Genomic DNA, 17756 nt, shown 5'->3' with positions numbered 1-17756 from the left:
GCAGCCCCCGAAGCATTAATGCCCTAGCTCTGGCAGCTTCACTGCCTATTGTCAGGAGCAAGAGCACATTGAGGAGACAAGTGTCCTACCTGGATTTATGCTCAAATACATTGGGAAAAGTGTCACACGAGCTAATGGTTCAAAGCTTTGGCTCAACTAAACCCAATTAAGGGCTGTGCAGAAGGGAATTTGGCAGTGGTATTTTGCAAAAAACTAGATATTGCTTTCTTGTCATGTGCAGTTACCCAGCAGGTATGAGGAAGGTAGTTTATTGTTTGCCTACTGGGGGCACAAAGAATGAGTTGACTCTCTAGAGGGATGCAATTAAGAGCTAACAAATAGACAAAAGGAGTGGACGAGGAGCAGTTAGAGTGAGACTAGATGCAGGAAGGAGGATAAATGGAAGAAGAAACAGCCTACCTGTAACCCAAAACACAATTAAGGAAGGTCACAATTAGTGCAACAAGGATGGACTGTAAGAAGGGTTGGACTCCCAGGTACTGCAGAGGAGAGGAGGAGGTCATAAATGCTTTAATATATATTTTATCTTCTTGTTTCTAATCTGACAGCTTTATATGTTTATCATATTGAATAAAAAGGGGCTTAAACAGTTTTCACAGAGCTACCCTTCCTCAAAAGAGGGGAGAGTTATTTCAGATTTGCTGCAAGGGAGGAATGAGAAAATTATTTTAGATTTGCTGCAAGAGCCATTGCAGGAAACAACGGCAGAGATAGGCTGGCATGATAGGGCTGTGAGGCTTGTCCTGATAACTAGAGGACTTGAGTAAGCAGTGAGATGCCCTCCCACAAGGACTTTACTAAGGCTGCGTGCTCAGCATGCTCAGCATGCTCCCTGGAACTGCAGCACACATGCATTTCCCTGCAAAAGTGTGTCCCCCCCTGTCAGCAGAAGGAGATGCTGAAGCTCTCAGCCAAGTACTGAATTTCTGGCAGTACTGAACAGTTCAGCTTCCAGCTGCTGCTGCACAGAGAATTAATCAGAGCTGAAGAACTGGAGCAAAGCAAGCCCCACAGCATCCAAGAGGGTGGTTGGTTGTCACCCTGGTCATCTGTCCTCAGCTGACATGACACACAAGCTGTGCAGGGGAAGCATAAAGTTTGTTTACTGCTCCTGTGCTTTGAGTGAAAACACAGGGCACAGCTTCATCCCTCTGATTTAGCCAAGTGGCTAGGTGCAGGAGGGGAGCACAGCTCTTCTCCAACAGTGTAGATTAACCATGATAGTTTGGTGCAGAATGATTTTTCTTCCTGACTGGACTTAGTCTAGTGACAATTGTGTCTTTCTCCTCTCCTTCCCTCCTGCCTGTGCTTGGAGAGTTTGCACCAAGAGAAACAGACCAGTTCTAGGCTGCCAGGGCAAGAAGTGTGAATTAGAAACCAGCCTCCTGTGGAGTTATAAAGAGGGAAATACCAGAGTCAGTGTTACAAACTCCATTTTTCCAGCATTACATGCCTCCATTTTGTCAAGTTTGAAAGTAATAGAAATTCTAGGAGCTTGAAGTGGTTCAATTGGTCCAAAAAATGTGAAGACTACTATCCCAAATAATTAATTTGATTCCCCCAAATAACTTGCTCTGAATGGTGTTCTTTAGCCAAAATAAGTTTCCCAAGGGGCGTGGGGGGAAAGAGTGAGAGAATATGTCTATTATATGTGTGCTTGCTAGCAGATGAGCTTCTTGCTCTTGGAAGGGGAACAAACCATGAACTCAGGAATAAGCAAACAGTGGAAAGTAGATCTGTGACTGAAAATGCTGAAGTCCTATCTGGTGACATTTTTGTTTTAACGGAAGCAGATGACGAGCCTGACGACAATAGCTGGCACTATCTTCCTCTCTTTCATTGCACCTTGGCAGTAGTCTGAATCACACTACAGCTGCATCCTCTCGCACTAATATAAGCAAAGGACCAAAGAATACAGTTCTGACATGCTATCTGCCTTGTGCACAGCTAACTTGTGAGTACACTAAGGAAGGGAAACATCTTTTTTTTTTTTTTAGCCTGAGCATAACGGTGAACTTCTCTGAGGGGTGGTGGCTTCTCTCCTCTCATCACCCAGAGCTACAGGGAGAAAAGGTGAAAGCCAGTTATCAGCCAACAGGGAAGGCTACATCTGAACTACTCAATCATGAGTTACTGCAGTGCAAGTAAATCTTGGCTGGGATGCTCTGTTTCTTCATCCTTACTGGAGCCTTCCTGCATCAGTATGCTGGAGATAAATGTGCCAACTCTATTACCATTGCACATTCCCTCAATTTCTCCCTTTGTTTAATGGAAACACTGGAGAAAATTTTGCCAGAGACTCAGGGCTCTAGGAGTCCTTTCAGTAATAAGGCATAGACTTGCCTTGAAAAGCCAGACAGTACACAGGAAACAGTGTGTCTGGGGGGAGCAGAATGCTGCTCCTGCTCAGACGAATGAGGTCTCCCATGGCTGGCAGACATGAGAGCAAGCTGCGTGAGAGTGGGCTGAACTAGCCGCCTAACAGAAATATCCAGAGAAGACCATGCACAAACATGCTGCCCCTGCAGTCAGAACTGCTGTCCCATGGAGCAACATTGGGCAGAAGGGTGGCAAGAACAAAAGGTGCTGTGAAAACATGGGGACGTACATTTCTGACATACACATGAGAACGGATGGTGATGTGAGAGAGCAGCTTGGAGCAAGTCAAATGAGAGGATTAAGTGTGGAACGTGACAAGGAAGAGCATGTGGTTAAACATCGTGCTGTTCCTGAAAATCTCCAGAAAAACTAAAGTTCCTGTGCCTCTTGGGCTAGAGAAAAGGTGCCCAAGACAGGCCACATATCACAGAACATTTGAAGTAGGACGGCAGAAAATTGCCAACAATCCTGCTTTGAGTCTAGGGCAGGACAGATAAAGGCACAGAGACCCAACCCAACAGCACTCTCCCATTACACAAGTAGGCTCAAACGTAAGACATCACTCAGCACCAACATCAATTTAATTCTTCCCTCGTCAGGACAGGAACAGGGCAGATACCTTGGAGTTACATCAGCAAGCGGAAAGAGGGGTAAGGGACAAACTGCACTGGGAAATCCCAGCTAAACATGCAGGCAACAGAACCGCTCTACTCAAGACAGCCCAGACCTGGGTGGGGGAAGAGTGGAGTTCTTCCGAGTCACTGAGGTGCAGTCCACGCAGCTACCCAAAACTGCAACCCAAAGGACAGGTCCAGGAAAAGAAACCCAAGTCTTTGTCCTGCTGTTCTGTCCTGTTCCTAAGAGGCAGCAGGTTATTATGGCCCTATGCAGCCCCAAAAGTAGTGAAGGAAGCAAGTCCAAGTCTGTGAAACTACAGGGTCAATGCAATGGCTTTGGCTGTTGTGTTCAATACAGCATTGGAAACAACTGGAATGTCTCGGGCAACTCTCTGAAAGGGTGGCATGTTGGGTCCTTCCAGTGTGTCCAGGATACCTGCAGGAAATGGAAAAAAAGGAGAGAGTGACAATAGTTCAGATACAGATGGCATGTTTCTTCTTGCTTTTCTCTCTGGCCAGGTAGTGGTTGATGGCGGCAGGGCCCAGGAAATGTAAAGCACTTCCAGGTGATAGGAGTAGACATCTAGCCCCAAAGACTGAACATGAGTAAATGCCTCCATCCAGAGACCACAGGGTACAGATCAGAGTGTGTCCTTGGGGCAGGGAAACTGTGCACTCCCAGGAGGAACACAGATTTCACTTTGAGGGTATCAGATCCAGTCCCCTGCCATTTGACCCAAATGCAGACACTGCCAGGGATGTTGCTCTGTTGAGGCACATTGATAAAATCCTCTCCCAACCTCATCCCAGCACAGATCCTGCTCTTAGACTAATTGTTTGCTTTCCTCCTGAGGTACGTGCAGCCTCACATTAGGAGCTGCAGCTGGGCGTGCAATGTGAAATTTTTATCACTGCAATGCAAACATAGAGCATGCTTGGCAAGAAACACGCATATGGATGCAAGTGTCCTCCAGTCCCTGTCAATTACCCTCTCAAGACTGATAATCAGTCTCTGAGTGCCTTGAAGAAAACTGCTTGGAATATATTTTATCCTATTTCATCTCCTGAAAAATTGCAGATCAGGGCTCAGAACCTGTGCCATAAGAACAGATCGAAGAAAGAACAGTATTTACATCTAAAAGGACTTGTAATGCTATGCTATAACTCCAAATTATGCAGATTTATCTGAAATATCATGAACAGGTCCAGCTGTCTGAACTCATAGAGGCTTGTGGAATTGCTATGTAGGAATCCGGAAACTCTCTAGTGATAGGGTGGGAGAAGGTTTGTTTTGTGTTTGTTTTTTTTTTTTTTTTTTGTTTTGTTTTTTTTTTTTGTTTTTTTTTAAGGAGAGTGAAGGCTTTGCTAGGAAAAAACAAAGAGACACAGAAAGGAGACCTGAACATGTACAGCCTCGTAAACAGCACTGACTGGGGAAGATGCAGCTTCTGCAATCTGTGTCATACAACACAAGATAAAAAAGGTGTTACACAAAGAAGGAAAAAGACTTACAACACATTTCCTGGTCAGAGAAAAGCAACCTGAATTCAGCAAGATTCAGGAAGGGATTGAGCATCTGCATGTGCCAGTGCTGTTACACTTCACTTGTGGGGAAAGAGTAATGATCCTGCCTCACAACTTAGTACTGAAGACCTACAACTCTGCACAGAAAATACCCCACATCTACCTGCCGTCCTGCTTCGACAGCTTCCTCTAATACAGCTAATGCTTGTCATTCTTCGGTGGGCTGCCCTCAAGTCAGACCCAAACATCCTTTCTCTCAGAGAGAAAGCAACAAGCAGCTCCTAGTCCCCCAGTTCTAACAGGGTATGTCTTCATATCTCCCTTGCTTACCTTCTACCACCTTGTGATAAGCAAAGTGCAGATAGAGGAGGAAAAGCATATGCAGAGCAGCAAGGGTCCCACACAGGATGAGCCGCTGGGTATGCCCCACAGTGCGCGACACCAACACAGCAACCTAGGAGAGAGGTGATCAGAGACGAGGTAGCTGCTACCTGAGCCTCTGGCATTGCAGTCGTGAGCACACAGGAGGATGGACCAAGTAGTGGGAACCAGTGGAAACACTGCCCAGAGCCTTTTTCGCAGTCTGCACCAACAAATTCAGAGTAATCTGACTTTGTTTTGCGTCGGCGAGCCTTGCCCACTCTTGCCAAGAGTGCAGGATGCTCAGGCACAGCTCTCCACGGCAGCAAGGGCTGCTGTAAGGAAATAAACCTCCTGCAGCTGTTAGAATGGGTGAGGATATTAAGCCAAGCATAACCTCCATACACCAGCATCAAAATGACCCAGGAGCTTCAGACTGTTCTTCACAGCAGCCTGACTGGCTGTGAAATGAACTGCCAAGCCCAAGACCAGAAAGTAAACACTTCTGTCCCGTTTTTTGTCCCCAGAAGACAACAGCCCTTACCATTCGTAACGTAGAGAGTCCACCGACACCCAGCCAAAAGATATAGAAGAGGGAGTGGAAGTGGATATTGTAGGTGACAAAGAGAGTGATGCAGTGTCCAAAAAGACCGTAGCCCTGACAAAACAAAAGCGTCCACATTAGAAGCGTCATTCTCACACAAAGGGCTTTTGGTCAAGATCATAAGCAGCCTATTCCTGCAGCGCTTCACTAGGGCAAAGCTTCACAAACCACTCATTCAATGCCAAAGAGCCAACCAGCACAACAATTTTAACAGCAGCTCACAACCAGATAATCTGTCTGAAGGATTCACAGGGATGTCAGAGATTGCAACAACTCGGGAACGGAGGAAGGAGCCTCCTATTCCAGAGAAATTGGCATTTCCTGGTTTTTTACCACCAGGCTCTCGAATCAGAAAGTGCAAAGCAGGAGACCTGCACGAAGAAACTGCCTCTTTGTGTTACTGCTGTGCCTGGAATGGGGCAGCTTAGAAGAGCATCCTGAAATTCCAGGTTGTCCCAGTGCAGTTACCTGGGACTACCAATTTACAAGGACTTTTCCCTGTCTTTGGGAAGAGCTTGTGCTGGAACACCGTGCACCCAACCTGCATCTTGGGGCAGCTCCATCTGTACATACCAACAGCGAGAGCATCTGCACCATCGTGATTTGGGCATTGCACAGATATGCCAGGAAATAGATGAAAGAGGAGACGCCCAACCAGTAACCGAAGCAGGTGCCAATGGCTGTGCCCATCAGTGTGCCTTCCCTCTGTGGAGACAGTGTCAGGATAAGGAGGACTCAAAGAAGTGACCTGCCAGCACCCAAATTCCATCTCAGAGAGTCCCAGAGCATTTCTAGGCATTATCAGATAGCTGGTTAGCAGTGTTCAGGGTGCCACATGACCTACACCCCATCTCTCCCAGCAGCAGAGCCATCAAGACTTCCTGATGCATCCTTCCTCCTATCCCCAAGCCAACAGGTTCGTCCTCCAATCAATCTGCTTCTCAGCAAGATGCTATTCAGTCATGGAAGAGGTTTCCTCTCTGTTTCTAGTATCATTATAGCAATCCAGAGCCCAGCCAAACCACAACTTATCACTGAGACTCGACGTACAATGATAGTGTCCGAAGTCTTCATCCCATGCAAAAGGATGGCCACCAGTGTGAAAACCAGCATGAGGGGTCCATACAGCTCACCTGCAATCTTCTACAGGAGGAGACAGATCAGGGAAGGTTTGATTAGTGCTCCTGAAAGCCAGGCTCCCCGCCCCGAGCAATGTGAGAAGTGCCTTGGATGACGTTTATCACCTAGCTGCCTGAGAAGTAACAGCAAGACCACTGCTAACGGGAGCCAGGCAGAATAGGTTGTGTGATGAGGAGTCTGGAATGCGTGAAGTCTAGAGGTCTGGAACTGGACCAGCATTAAAACTAGCACACTGAGGTTTGGAACCTCCACAGGAAAGGGTTTACCAACGTTTTCAGCGAGATGAACACCTAACAAACTCAGGTCCTTAATAATATTGACTACTTTAGTTTTACAAGGTGTCTGTGAGACATTCACTTGGCCATGTAGTCTGATTAAGCCAAACGGAACTCACCTGTGGGAAATTAATCATCTTCACAGGAATCATGGACTCCAGCAGTCTGCATCACAGCAGCAGGGAATGACACCAGGAGCAGGGAAGACAACAGGATGGTTAATGAAATGCTTCAAAAGGAAAAGATCCCATATACCCATTACCAGTGCTTTCTGCTGTGGCCTTGGGGGATAGAGATTCCTTCTAAAGGGTCACATAAGGTAACAAAAGGAGAAAAACCTTACTATCAGTAGGTTAACTTTGCTGGGGGCAGATGTGATGAAAACATGTAGGGATCCACTCAGGGCTGAGAGATCACTGACAGAACAGCAGGAAGGAAAGGCACCTTTCTTCATCCAGCCTCACAGAACTTTACCCTTTTGGACACAGCTGTGTTGGAAACCCAACAGAAGCCACACAACACAGCTGAGTACTAAAAGGCTGAAGATGCCCCGCAGCCCTGTCTTCCGCCCTCATGTCACCCAACGCTGGGTGACAGGGCTGCCAGCCCACCCCAGGGGCCTCATTAAGGAAAGCGGGAGAAGGCACAGGGCGTTTCCCCACATCCAAACCCTCCTGCGAAACTGGCTGCCCACCCCAGCTCGCCCGCTTCGTGGGGACGGCCTCCCGCCGGCGAGATGTCCCAGGCCGGGCCCTGCCCACCTGGCTCGCACTTGGATGGGCTCCACGTCGAAGTAGGGGCGGAGGATGTCGATGTTGGCGTAGAGGCTGAAGGCCCTAGAAGCTTGCCTCTTCCCCACCTGCCACATCTGCGGAGAGAAGGGAGCTTGCGGCGGCCGGGCGCGGACCCCCGGGGCGGGGGGCGGCGGGGGGCCGCGCTCACCTGGTCAGCGACCTGCCGGCCCAGCTGCCCCCGCAGCCCCTTCATGCCCAGGAACTCCCCGTCCTCCTCCTCCGCGGTCCCCGCCTCGCCCTCCGCCTCCTCCTCTTCCTCCTCCTTCATGCGCTGGTGCATCTCCCCCATGTCCTCGAAGCTGGAGCCCGACGTGTCGTCCATGTTCTCCATGTCGATGACGGCGGAGCCGCCACCCTGCGCCGGGGCAGACAGCGTCAGCGCCCGCTCGGCTCGGTCCCGTCGCCGCCACCCCCGGCCCGGCCTCACCTGCATGTTGTCCTCGAAGCCGCCCCAGTCGGCGCCGGTGCCGCTCCTGCCGCCGCCCGCCGCGGCCGTCCCCGGCGCCGCCATGGTGCCCGGCCACCGCCGCTCGCCAGCGGCGGGAGCACCCGGATGTGACGCACGGGGGAGTCCAGGCTCTCGCGAGACCGCGGGCGGGCGGGCGCCGCCGCCATTTTGTGTGTGGCGCACGGGCGGAGGAGGGCGCGGAGGAGTCGGGGAACAACGGGCCGGCGCGTAGTGGGACGGAGAGGCCGAGCGGGGGAGATGCGCTGCTGCAGGGACGCGGGGCCTGCCGGCGGCGGGGAGGGCGCCGCGCTTCCCCCGAGCGGCGAGGCCACGCGTGGGCGGGCGGAGGCCCGTCACGTGCCGTGGAGCACCGCCCCCCCCCTCCCCGCCCCCCGCTGGCGGCGGCGGCGGCCATGGCGGCCGAGCGGGGCACGGACGAGATGCGGGACCGCGTGGTGCTGGGCGAGTTCGGCGTCCGCAACGTGAGTGGGGTGGGATGTGGGCGGCGGGGGGCGCGCCCGGGTTCCGCCCCCCTCACGGCCCCCGGCCCCCCTCACGGCCCCCGGCCCCCCTCACGGCCCCGCCTGCCTCCCCTCAGGTCCACACCACCGACTTCCCCGGCAACTACCCCGGCTACGAGGACGCCTGGGACCAGCGGCGCTTCGAGGAGGTGGGCGAGCGCCGCCGGCCGGGGGTGGGTGGGTGGGTGGGTGGGGGTGAGGGTGGGTCGGGTCGTGTCCCGGGCGCGGCGCCCGGCGTGACCCTCGGCGCGTGGCCCGTGCAGGCGTTCCGCGTGGATGTAATCCGCGAGGAGGAGGGCCTGCTGGAGTTCGACATGGTGGGCATCGACGCCGCCATCGCCAACGCGTTCCGCCGCATCCTGCTCGCCGAGGTACCGCTGCGGGCGGGCGAGGGGAGCGGGGCGGGCACCGAGGCTCGCCGGGGAGCTGCGGGGAGAGGCTGGGGGTGCCGGCCTAGGAGCGGGGGAGCGGGACACACGGCTTGGGTGATGGGGAGCGGGGAAGGTCCTGCCTTACGTCAGCCCTTGTGGACAGCTTCTGGGTTTGGAAGAGAAGCGCAGATTCGTTCTGCACGTGTGCCGGGAGCCCAGAGAGGGCTAGGGCCTCGGCAGCATCAGGAGCGGCAGCGCTTGTTGCTCTTAACGGTGCTGCTGGTAGTGTTTGCAGAGCAACCTGCCCTTCACTTCTTGTGGTCGTTTGTTTTAAAACCCAAACAACAAAATTAAGACGGGTATATTTGGTGTAAGAGTGTATTGGGTTGCCTGGTTTGGCAGAAATAACGCTAAAAATAGTCTATAGGGCAATTATTTATGGGAGAGGAGGGACACACTAGCTGGATATTCTGTTGGTGTGTGGTTCAACTGTCATTTTACGCTAACTCGATCTCTCGTCTCCCTGAGGTGCCAACGATGGCTGTAGAGAAAGTCTTTGTGTACAACAACACATCCATCGTGCAGGATGAGATTCTGGCTCATCGCTTGGGCCTCATCCCTATTCGAGCCGACCCTCGACTCTTCGAGTATAGAAACCAAGGTGAGGGTCTTGGATCAAATAGAAATATTGAAAGTTTCCCCCAAGGTAAGAAGTCAGGGTCATATAACTGAGCAGAAGTGTGATTCCACAGAGGCTCTTACTGTTCTCCCCATCCCAGGAGATGAAAGCGGCACAGAAATTGATACTCTGCAGTTCCAGCTGAAAATAAAATGCAGCCGAAACCCTCAGGCAGCCAAGGAGTCATCTGATCCTAATGAACTATATTTCAATCATAAAGGTGAGATCTCTCCTAAAAATAAATGCTGTTTTTTTCTTTTTTTTTGGTCTCGGAAGACAGGATTCAGTCTGTTTTCTCAGCCCTCTGAACGGAGCGAGCTGGTTCCCTCATTCTGCTAAACTTTTTGCTATCTCCAGTCCTGCACAGGTCAGCGACCTGTTTTGAGACAGCAGCTGGCTGATACTTGTGGCTTCTCTTTGCAGTGTACAGTAAACATATGACGTGGGTGCCCTTGGGGAACCAGACAGACCTCTTCCCAGATGCTGACTTCCGACCCGTTCACGATGACATCCTTATTGCACTGTTGCGACCTGGCCAGGAAATAGATGTGCTTATGCACTGTGTGAAGGGTATAGGTGAGTCGTGGGTCCTGGGGCAGCGGGAGCAGGGGTGTGAGTGCTTGGACTTGGGCACAGATGTGTGAAGGGGAAGGGTGGTGAACTGGCTTTTCCCCTGGAACTTCAGGCCCCAGCATCCTTGCACTCTCGTTCCCTGAATCCTGCCCTCATCCTTGACTTTTAACTCTTCATACAGGTAAAGATCATGCCAAGTTTTCTCCTGTGGCCACGGCTAGTTATCGACTGCTTCCTGACATTACTCTCCTGCAGCCTATTGAGGATGAGGCAGCTGAGATGTTGCAGAAGTGCTTTTCTCCTGGAGTCATTGAGATCCAGAATATCAAGGGTACTTTTTTTCCTGTGCTAAGTGCCTTGTTGCTTACAAACCTCAGCAGAGACAGATTAGAGACTAGAGCCAAACATTGTAGAGACAAAACATTGTTGTGATGTTGCCTTGCAGATCAGCAGCCGTTCATGCTATTCTGAGCCTGGTTTTATGGATGAATGGCTGTCACATGCAGATGTGTTGGGTGATGAACTGGGGTCTCCCTGAAATGCTAAGGCATTGGGTGCCTATCCACAGAGCTCTGCAGCTGCTGACAGCAGCTTCCAGCGCTGTTCAATTGTCTATGAGACTGGGTAGTGAGCTTGCTCTTTCCAGCAGCTGAGCGTGGAGAAGACTTCTTGTGTCCTGCCCAGGGGTGCATACAACCTTTGTGTTTGGGTTGGAACTGCTCAAGAAGACCAATTCTTTCAGGTTGGAGTTAGATGCTGGGGATGTGCTAACTCCATATTGGTGGCTTCACCGCCTTTGCTGATGGGGGAGTGCATGTTTGAGGGGTAAGCACCTGCTGTGACCACAGGGCACCCATCTGCTGCAGTTGCCCATCTCGTTTTGTTTTTTCCCCTTTAGGAAAGAAGGTGGCAAAAGTAGCCAATGCACGGTTGGACACATTCAGCAGAGAAGTTTTCCGTCATGAGGGTCTGAAAAACCTCGTGCGCCTGGCAAGAGTACGAAACCATTACATCTGTAAGTGCCCCATTTTCCACAGGACATAGAACCCCGCTGTGGTTTGTGCAAACAGGAAGAGACTGGCCAGCATGTATAGCTGTGTCCCTGCCTCCCCCTTCCCCTCCCACATCATCAGCATTCATACATTCGTATTGCAGTGGGTAACTCGGGAGGTTGTGGTTTGGTGCTGCTTTGGGATTGAATGTGTTTGTGCTTCTGGCTGGCAGATGGAAGCTCTTCTCCTCTGGCGGTGGAGATCTGGCTTGTCAGAAATGCAGTGTAAGGGAAGATAAGGGACAGAAGTGCTGGAGCCAGGTGTAGGCTGAAGCTGCCCACTGGCTGTGCTGACTTGTGTCTCTGTGCAGTTTCAGTGGAGTCGACGGGTATCTTGCCTCCAGATGTGCTGGTGAGCGAAGCCATCAAGATCCTGATGGGAAAGTGTCAGCGCTTCCTGAATGAGCTGGACGCTGTGCCTATGGACTGACCAGGCTGTAGCTGGGAGGCCTATCCCTACACTGCTGTTCTGGGCTTCGTGCATCTGCCTGCAGGGGTGATTCCTCTTCTATAAGCAAGAGGTTTGAGATGGGCTTGTTAAGACTCCTAGGACCATCTCTTTGAATTTGTTGTCTGTTGGTAATGAGCCTCAGTGAGGAGATGCACTAAAATAAATGTTTTTCTTTACAGCTGTCTCCTGTGCTGTACACAAGTGTGAGGCCGTAATACACAGAGGAGAAAGTGGCAGGAGGTTTAGAGATGAATAATAGCATTTATTTTAGATTGTATGCAGTATGTGAAGAGGACTGATGTGGCAGTGTAGTAGAGTACGTTGCAGCAGATCAGTGAGATTTAACAAGTCAGTATCAGTACAGGCCTGTTTTGCAGGTGTCTCAAACCAGCTCCAGGATAGTTAATGTGGTAGATAAAAGGCCGTGCTGCCAGAGGGCTGGGACACCTCTCCTATGAAGAAAAGCTTAGAGTTGGGGTTGTTCAGCCTGGAGAAGAGAAGGCTCTGAGGAGACCTTATTGTAGCCTTTCAATATATAAAAGGGGCAAGGAGAAGGACTTTTTACCAGGACCTGTAGTGACAGGACAAAAGGCAATGGTTTTAAACGGGCCTTAGGTTGGGCAGAAGACAGTTTTTTTCAGTGAGGGTGCTGGCAAGATGCTGGCACAGGCTGCCCAGAGCAGCTGTGGCTGCCCGCTCCCTGGAAGGGTTCAAGGCCAGGTTGGACGGGGCTGGGAGCCCCCTGGGCTGGGGGAAGGGGGCCCTGCTCGTGGCAGGGGGTTGGGACTAGATGATCATTAAGGTCCCTTCCTACCCAAACGATTCAGTGATTCTGTGATACAATACTGGGCTTCTCTGTGCAAAGGTGTGGGTTTAAAAACATGCTCTGTAAAGACTGACTGTCCCTTCTTAAATATAAGGTGAGGCATTTCTTCCCAGGTGTTAATTTGACTACTCTGTTCTCCCTTTCGGTAACTGAAGGTACTTTGGGCTGACCTCAAAGCAGAACTGGATGGTGGAGGGCAAGTGACAGTCGGAGGCCTGTCTCCACCCAGGGTGGCCTGGGAGAACTTGCAAGTTAGTTTCAGTGGTGAGCACCACTCAGCACTGGGTAGGTCTTGGCTTGTGAAGTCTCTCCTGACAAGCTGATGAAGGAACTGGCACAGGGAACAGCTGGGAGTATTGGTTTCAATCCTCAGTGCAATGCTAGAATTTAGTGTAGCAACTTGTACTTTTTCTCTACATGTTTCACTGAGATATAGTTATTTATATTGTAAACATGCTTACAGGTGTTAGGGTGGATGTGCTGTAGGGAAGAGGTACGCTTGGCCTCCGGGCTACCATCCCAACCTGTCCCCTGTCACTACGCTCTGTTGCAGACCCATGCCCTGCTTCCAGGTTTTTTTTCAAGACGACTGGTAAGTGGTTGCTGGGGAAGCTGGCTGCTTTCCTGTCAGGGCTGTTTTGGGAGCAGTCAGTGTTTCACAGCTGTGCTTGCTGACTCTTGCATGGCATCTACTTTCAGCAGGCTTGAAGGGACCTCGTCTGCTGAGCCATCTCACGGGGTCTCAGTCATCTGCTTACCCTTAGAAGGGAGCATTGGGAAGCCAAGAGGTGGCCTAAGTCCTGTAGTCTGTACCTCCTGGTTTTAGAGCTCCTACCAGCCTTAGCCAAGCTACCTCCCCTGGGCTTTATGCTCACTTAGGTCAGCTGTGTAGTACCTGCCTCACACATACGAGGAACAGAGGTAGTGCCAGCATAAGCATAAGAAAGTTCCTTTCCATCTGGCTTGTGGCTAGTTCCTAATCAACACCGATTTGAAAAACAGTGTTAATCCCATTTGGAAAACAGTGATTTCTAACTGGATCCTTTCAGTTTAAACAAGCTAAAGCAGCTTCTATGCTCAGCTGGATTACAGCTGGGGCCTTGGAAAAACATTTTGCAACAGAAACATTGATGTTGCTCCGGCCCACCTCTTGGAGGGCTCCCACTTTTGTTCTGAGAGCCCTTTCATGCAGCCTTCATCAGATGAGGGGACAGACCAAAGCCAATAGCTACATCACCTCCCTGGGTTGCTGAAAAGGGCAGCTGAGACTTCTGGCCTAGCTGCAGTACTACCACAAGACACTGTTCCTCCCGGCAATAGCTAGGGTTTGGTTTGGAGGCTACTTTAGTAGCACACGCACTTTTCTGTGCTATTGCTTTGTCTATTCTCCCTACTGCTTATGGGACATACCCTGGAATAGCCATGCCAAAGGGTTTCATTCGGGCAACATCTACCCTTCAAGCTGTGAACTGGTACCTAGGGGCTGATGTGGAATTAATGTAAACCACCTGTGAGTGACAAATACTTTAAAATGCAATTTTCCCCTTGCCTTCTAATTTAATTACGGAGTCTGGAATGGTTCATCCCCCTCCCTGATAACGTATGCTGACTAGCAGCAAAGGTGCTCCTTGTTTGGTAGCTGGAATAAGGAGTGGTGAACGATCCTTAGCATGGCAGGCTGGGCACAAGGCCTCAGATCTTGCTGAAATGGACAAAACAGTAAAAATGAAACACAACACCATGTATATGAAACTGGAATAGCTTTACTGACATTCAGAGGTGTAACACAACCAGTTCAGAGACAGCTTCAGATTTAAACATTCCTACAAAAAAGGTTCTAAAAACCATTTAAAAAAAAACCCTTGTGTCTAGCATGAAGTCACAGAATGTTAAAAATATCACAACACAATAAATACACCCAGCCTTTGCTAGAGCCAGGAGCCATGTTAGCTCAGAGGTTAAAAAAGTTTGAGGCAAGGAGGAAAGTGGAGGGTGCTGGTGGAGCAACAGGGGCGGGAGGGCAAGTGGCTTCCCAAGGCCCCCTCCTCCTTTCTGCGCTCCAACCCCTCCCAGCCCCAGCTTTTCTGTCCAGTCTGTCCAAGTAGAGACAGCACCTTCTCTGCCCGCCACAGTTTTATTACTTGTTCTGTCTCCTGGATGGCAAAACCGCCAGCTAACTCTGGACAGACCCAGCTCCTGTGCCAACACTAGGATAGCTCGAGTGAACCATTTGTCATGTGAGAAGGACCAGCTTTGCAGACTGGAGTGGCTTGATAGAGTCCCACTTCATCTAAAACCCAGTTTCTGACCTAGCTCCCCCCTGTAAACTGCAGTATAAACCCCACCCCTCCTGCCCCACCATGCGATTCTCCAAGTACCACCAAACTGGGTAAAAACACAGGCTACTGTCACCTCCACAGCCACGGGGCAAGGAGATCCCTTTTGGTTTGCAGGTGCTTCAGATATTGGTCCAGATTGTGTGTACCCAGCACTGGCCATGTTCTAGTCTACAGGGCATGGTAAAAATCAAAAATAATTAAAAAAAAAAAAATCTGTCCTGCTCCCCCTGAGAGATATCCAAGAAAGGCTGGCACAAAGTAAAGAGCCTTCCATTTGGCTCTGGGTAGAACAAGCTGTACGATCACATATGTATACATATATATGTGTATATATATGTATGACAGTGTCTGCCTCTTTTTAGAGAGCAGCTGCACCTTAGAAAGGCTGATCTCGAGGGAGATCCTAGAGTGCTGCTAGGCTTCCTGGCACGCAGCCCTCAGCCCGAGGCTCAGCATCCTGGAGGGGAATGGACTCACCAGAATACCAGTCTGCCAGGGACAAGTGCTGATCTGCACGACAGGAGTGTCCGACGTGTTCCCTACCAAGCCTGGCTACTAGCACCCAGCAGAAAGATTAGGGTAGGCCCCGTTGACATGGCGCACTACTCTGCCTTTTGCATTAATCCTAAACCCCAAGGGATGAAGAGGTGGGACAAGAGTGACCCAAGGCTACAGGGTGTGTCCAGGCTTTACCTAGTAGAGTCTATGGGCTCAGCTCCCACCTTGCAGATAAGCAGAGGTCTAAGGATGCTCATCCAGTGGAGGAGAAGGGAAGGAATCGGGGAAAGACTGGTTCAGATGCCACCACAGGCCCCATCCCAGTGTAGGGAGGAGAGTGGGACAGGACCCATAAGGGGCTTTATTCAGGCGAATGCTTGTGGAGGCGATGACAAGGAGAATCTAATGTGCTTACTGTGAGGAGAGACAAAATGTAAGGTAGGGGAGGAGATGGTTGCAGCGTCCCAGGCTCAGGGCTCAAAGAGTGGAGTGAGGCCCTCTCCATCCTCATTTTCTAGCACATCTGTCTCCAATGATGGCTTCACCTTTTTGAAGAGAGAGGGGAGGTTCCGGATATGAACCTCCTTGCGGAACTGCTCCCCGAGGGGCTTCTGCAGAGGACAGACAGACAAGCAGGCATCAGTCATTACTGCATCCCCCTACTCAGCTCAGGGGCAGCCTGCTTGGAGATCAGAGGCAGATCCCAGATTCTGAGCAATCCCTAGGCCAGAGCTTGTGCTTGCATTTTGGGGGGGGATCTCAGGCCTGGTCCTTCCCAAGTGCCAGGGTACCGAGGTAACCACCAGTGCATCAGCTTCTCATTCAGTGCCACCAAGGCTCCAACACCACCGTCCTCACAAAAGCCCAGCACCCACCTCGCAGATCTGTTCAAACATTTTAACACCCTGGTCCCCCCGCCCCGGGCACCCCTGGGCAAAGTACCCTCTGCCTCTCAGTGAGAAGTCACTGCTGGGCATTGCTCAGCCTGCGCTGCCATTCCCACCGTACCTCTGAGTTAAGAGACACAACAAACGCCGGAGGATGTGCTGCAACAGCCTCCAGGCTGGGAAGGTGGGGGCAGCTGGGGAGACGCAGGCAGGCTGGCTGCCCCGTCCCTTCTGCGGGGTATGGGTGTGAAATGAAAGAGGTTAATTTTCCTCCAGGGTATCACTCACCCCAATGCAACCTGCGATAAGGCGCTTGAAATGATCCTTCCGGCGCTTGTCTGCCACCTTCTGCAGTGTTGGGTTGAGCAGCTTTGAATCAAACTGCTCCAAAGAGTCCCTCTGGATGTCTGGGACCTGCTCCATCACTGCCTTCAGCTCAGCGTAGCGAGGGCGCTGCAGGGACAAGTACAGTTAACAGCTCTGCTGGAGGAGCAGCCCTGCCCTCCCTGGGGGGCTGTTAGCTCCTCTGGCCCCACCCAAGCGGGCAGGGCATTAGTTTTCCACCACTCCCCAGCCAACCTCACATCTGGATAAAGAGCAGAATTTCTCACCAAGGCCTCGTAGATCTGGAAAGCCAGGTGGACAAGAGCTGCCATGCAGCCATCGTGCTGCCCGTGTGTCTGTAAGCCCTTCAGCACACTTATGAAAAACCAAGACACGGCATCAGGCAGGAGGTTTCCTGGAAGCACCTGGGGAAAAGGCACTGTCAGCACGGAAGCAGGACGCCAATACATGCCTGCCTTTCTGCAGCAGCTTGGTCTGCCCGAGGGAGAAGGTGTCCGGGGGTGAAAAAGCCACACTCCTCACTACATACAGAGCTGCTTCTCCCGACCCTGCCAGAACTAATCCCTTCTTCCTCCCAGAGGTACCTGTTTGAGCAGCGGCCAGCAGAGCTGCGTTGTGGTTCTTTGGCAGGACAAGGTGTCCTTCCAGGAGAGGGATGTATAGGCAGTGATCAGCAGCGCAGTGCAAACATCCTGAAAAGGAGTCCGAGAGGAAAACCAGTCAACAGAACAATTTCCCACCTCCAGGGTTCAAACCTGAAAGGAGCCAGGAAGCAATCCAGGGACTCTGCAGGAGCTCCTCGGGGCTGTCTTCTGAGAATCCTGCATGCTGCTGCTGCTCCAGCTGAAGGTGCTCAAAGGCACCCAGCGTGCACCATCACTGCCACGAGGAACCAACGTCAAGGAAGCCTGCTCCCTTCATCTCCCCTGGAAAGGCCTTGGAGCACCCATGGACTCCCACCAGCTTCTACTCTCCAGTCACTGCAAAAGCTTCTGCAAGAACTTCTGAGGCATCCACAGGAGAGGAGGAGTACAGTGGTATCGGGATGAAGGT

The 17756-nt window shown here is 51.4% G+C and overlaps 3 protein-coding genes across 6 annotated transcripts in view; 1 reads left to right on the top strand and 2 right to left on the bottom strand.

The window, feature by feature from the left end:
- Nucleotides 1–2963: 2963 nt before the first annotated feature.
- YIPF3 (Yip1 domain family member 3) lies at nt 2964–8283 on the bottom strand. Its single transcript, XM_042789788.1, has 9 exons — nt 8142–8283; nt 7863–8069; nt 7682–7788; nt 7040–7085; nt 6556–6648; nt 6079–6210; nt 5446–5559; nt 4872–4995; nt 2964–3453 (listed from the first exon to the last, which is right to left on the bottom strand). Exons 1-9 carry the CDS (start codon nt 8223–8225, stop codon nt 3332–3334), a joined length of 1029 nt encoding a protein of 342 aa, XP_042645722.1. The 5' UTR covers nt 8226–8283; the 3' UTR covers nt 2964–3331.
- Nucleotides 8284–8406: 123 nt separating this feature from the next.
- Nucleotides 8407–11984, top strand: POLR1C (RNA polymerase I and III subunit C). Its single transcript, XM_042789787.1, has 9 exons — nt 8407–8644; nt 8761–8832; nt 8947–9054; nt 9583–9715; nt 9834–9953; nt 10157–10309; nt 10488–10637; nt 11205–11321; nt 11669–11984. Exons 1-9 carry the CDS (start codon nt 8576–8578, stop codon nt 11785–11787), a joined length of 1041 nt encoding a protein of 346 aa, XP_042645721.1. The 5' UTR covers nt 8407–8575; the 3' UTR covers nt 11788–11984.
- A 2393-nt stretch (nt 11985–14377) lies between these two features.
- Nucleotides 14378–17756, bottom strand: part of XPO5 (exportin 5) — a 30874-nt gene continuing 27495 nt past the window's right edge. For all 4 annotated transcript variants that reach the window (XM_042789783.1, XM_042789784.1, XM_042789785.1 and 1 more), the window contains 4 exons: nt 17288–17395; nt 16970–17107; nt 16647–16811; nt 14378–16082 (listed from right to left, as the gene is read on the bottom strand). In XM_042789783.1, the coding sequence (XP_042645717.1) occupies nt 15942–16082; nt 16647–16811; nt 16970–17107; nt 17288–17395 (552 nt within the window). In that variant the 3' untranslated portion in view covers nt 14378–15941. The remainder of the gene's footprint in view (nt 16083–16646; nt 16812–16969; nt 17108–17287; nt 17396–17756) is intronic.

The sequence above is a fragment of the Tyto alba genome, unplaced genomic scaffold, assembly GCF_018691265.1.
Source record: "Tyto alba isolate M040663 unplaced genomic scaffold, T.alba_DEE_v4.0 Super-Scaffold_16, whole genome shotgun sequence".
NCBI classification, from domain to species: domain Eukaryota; kingdom Metazoa; phylum Chordata; class Aves; order Strigiformes; family Tytonidae; genus Tyto; species Tyto alba.
Note: the sequence above shows the minus strand (reverse complement) of the source record. Positions and strands in the feature narration are given on the sequence as shown.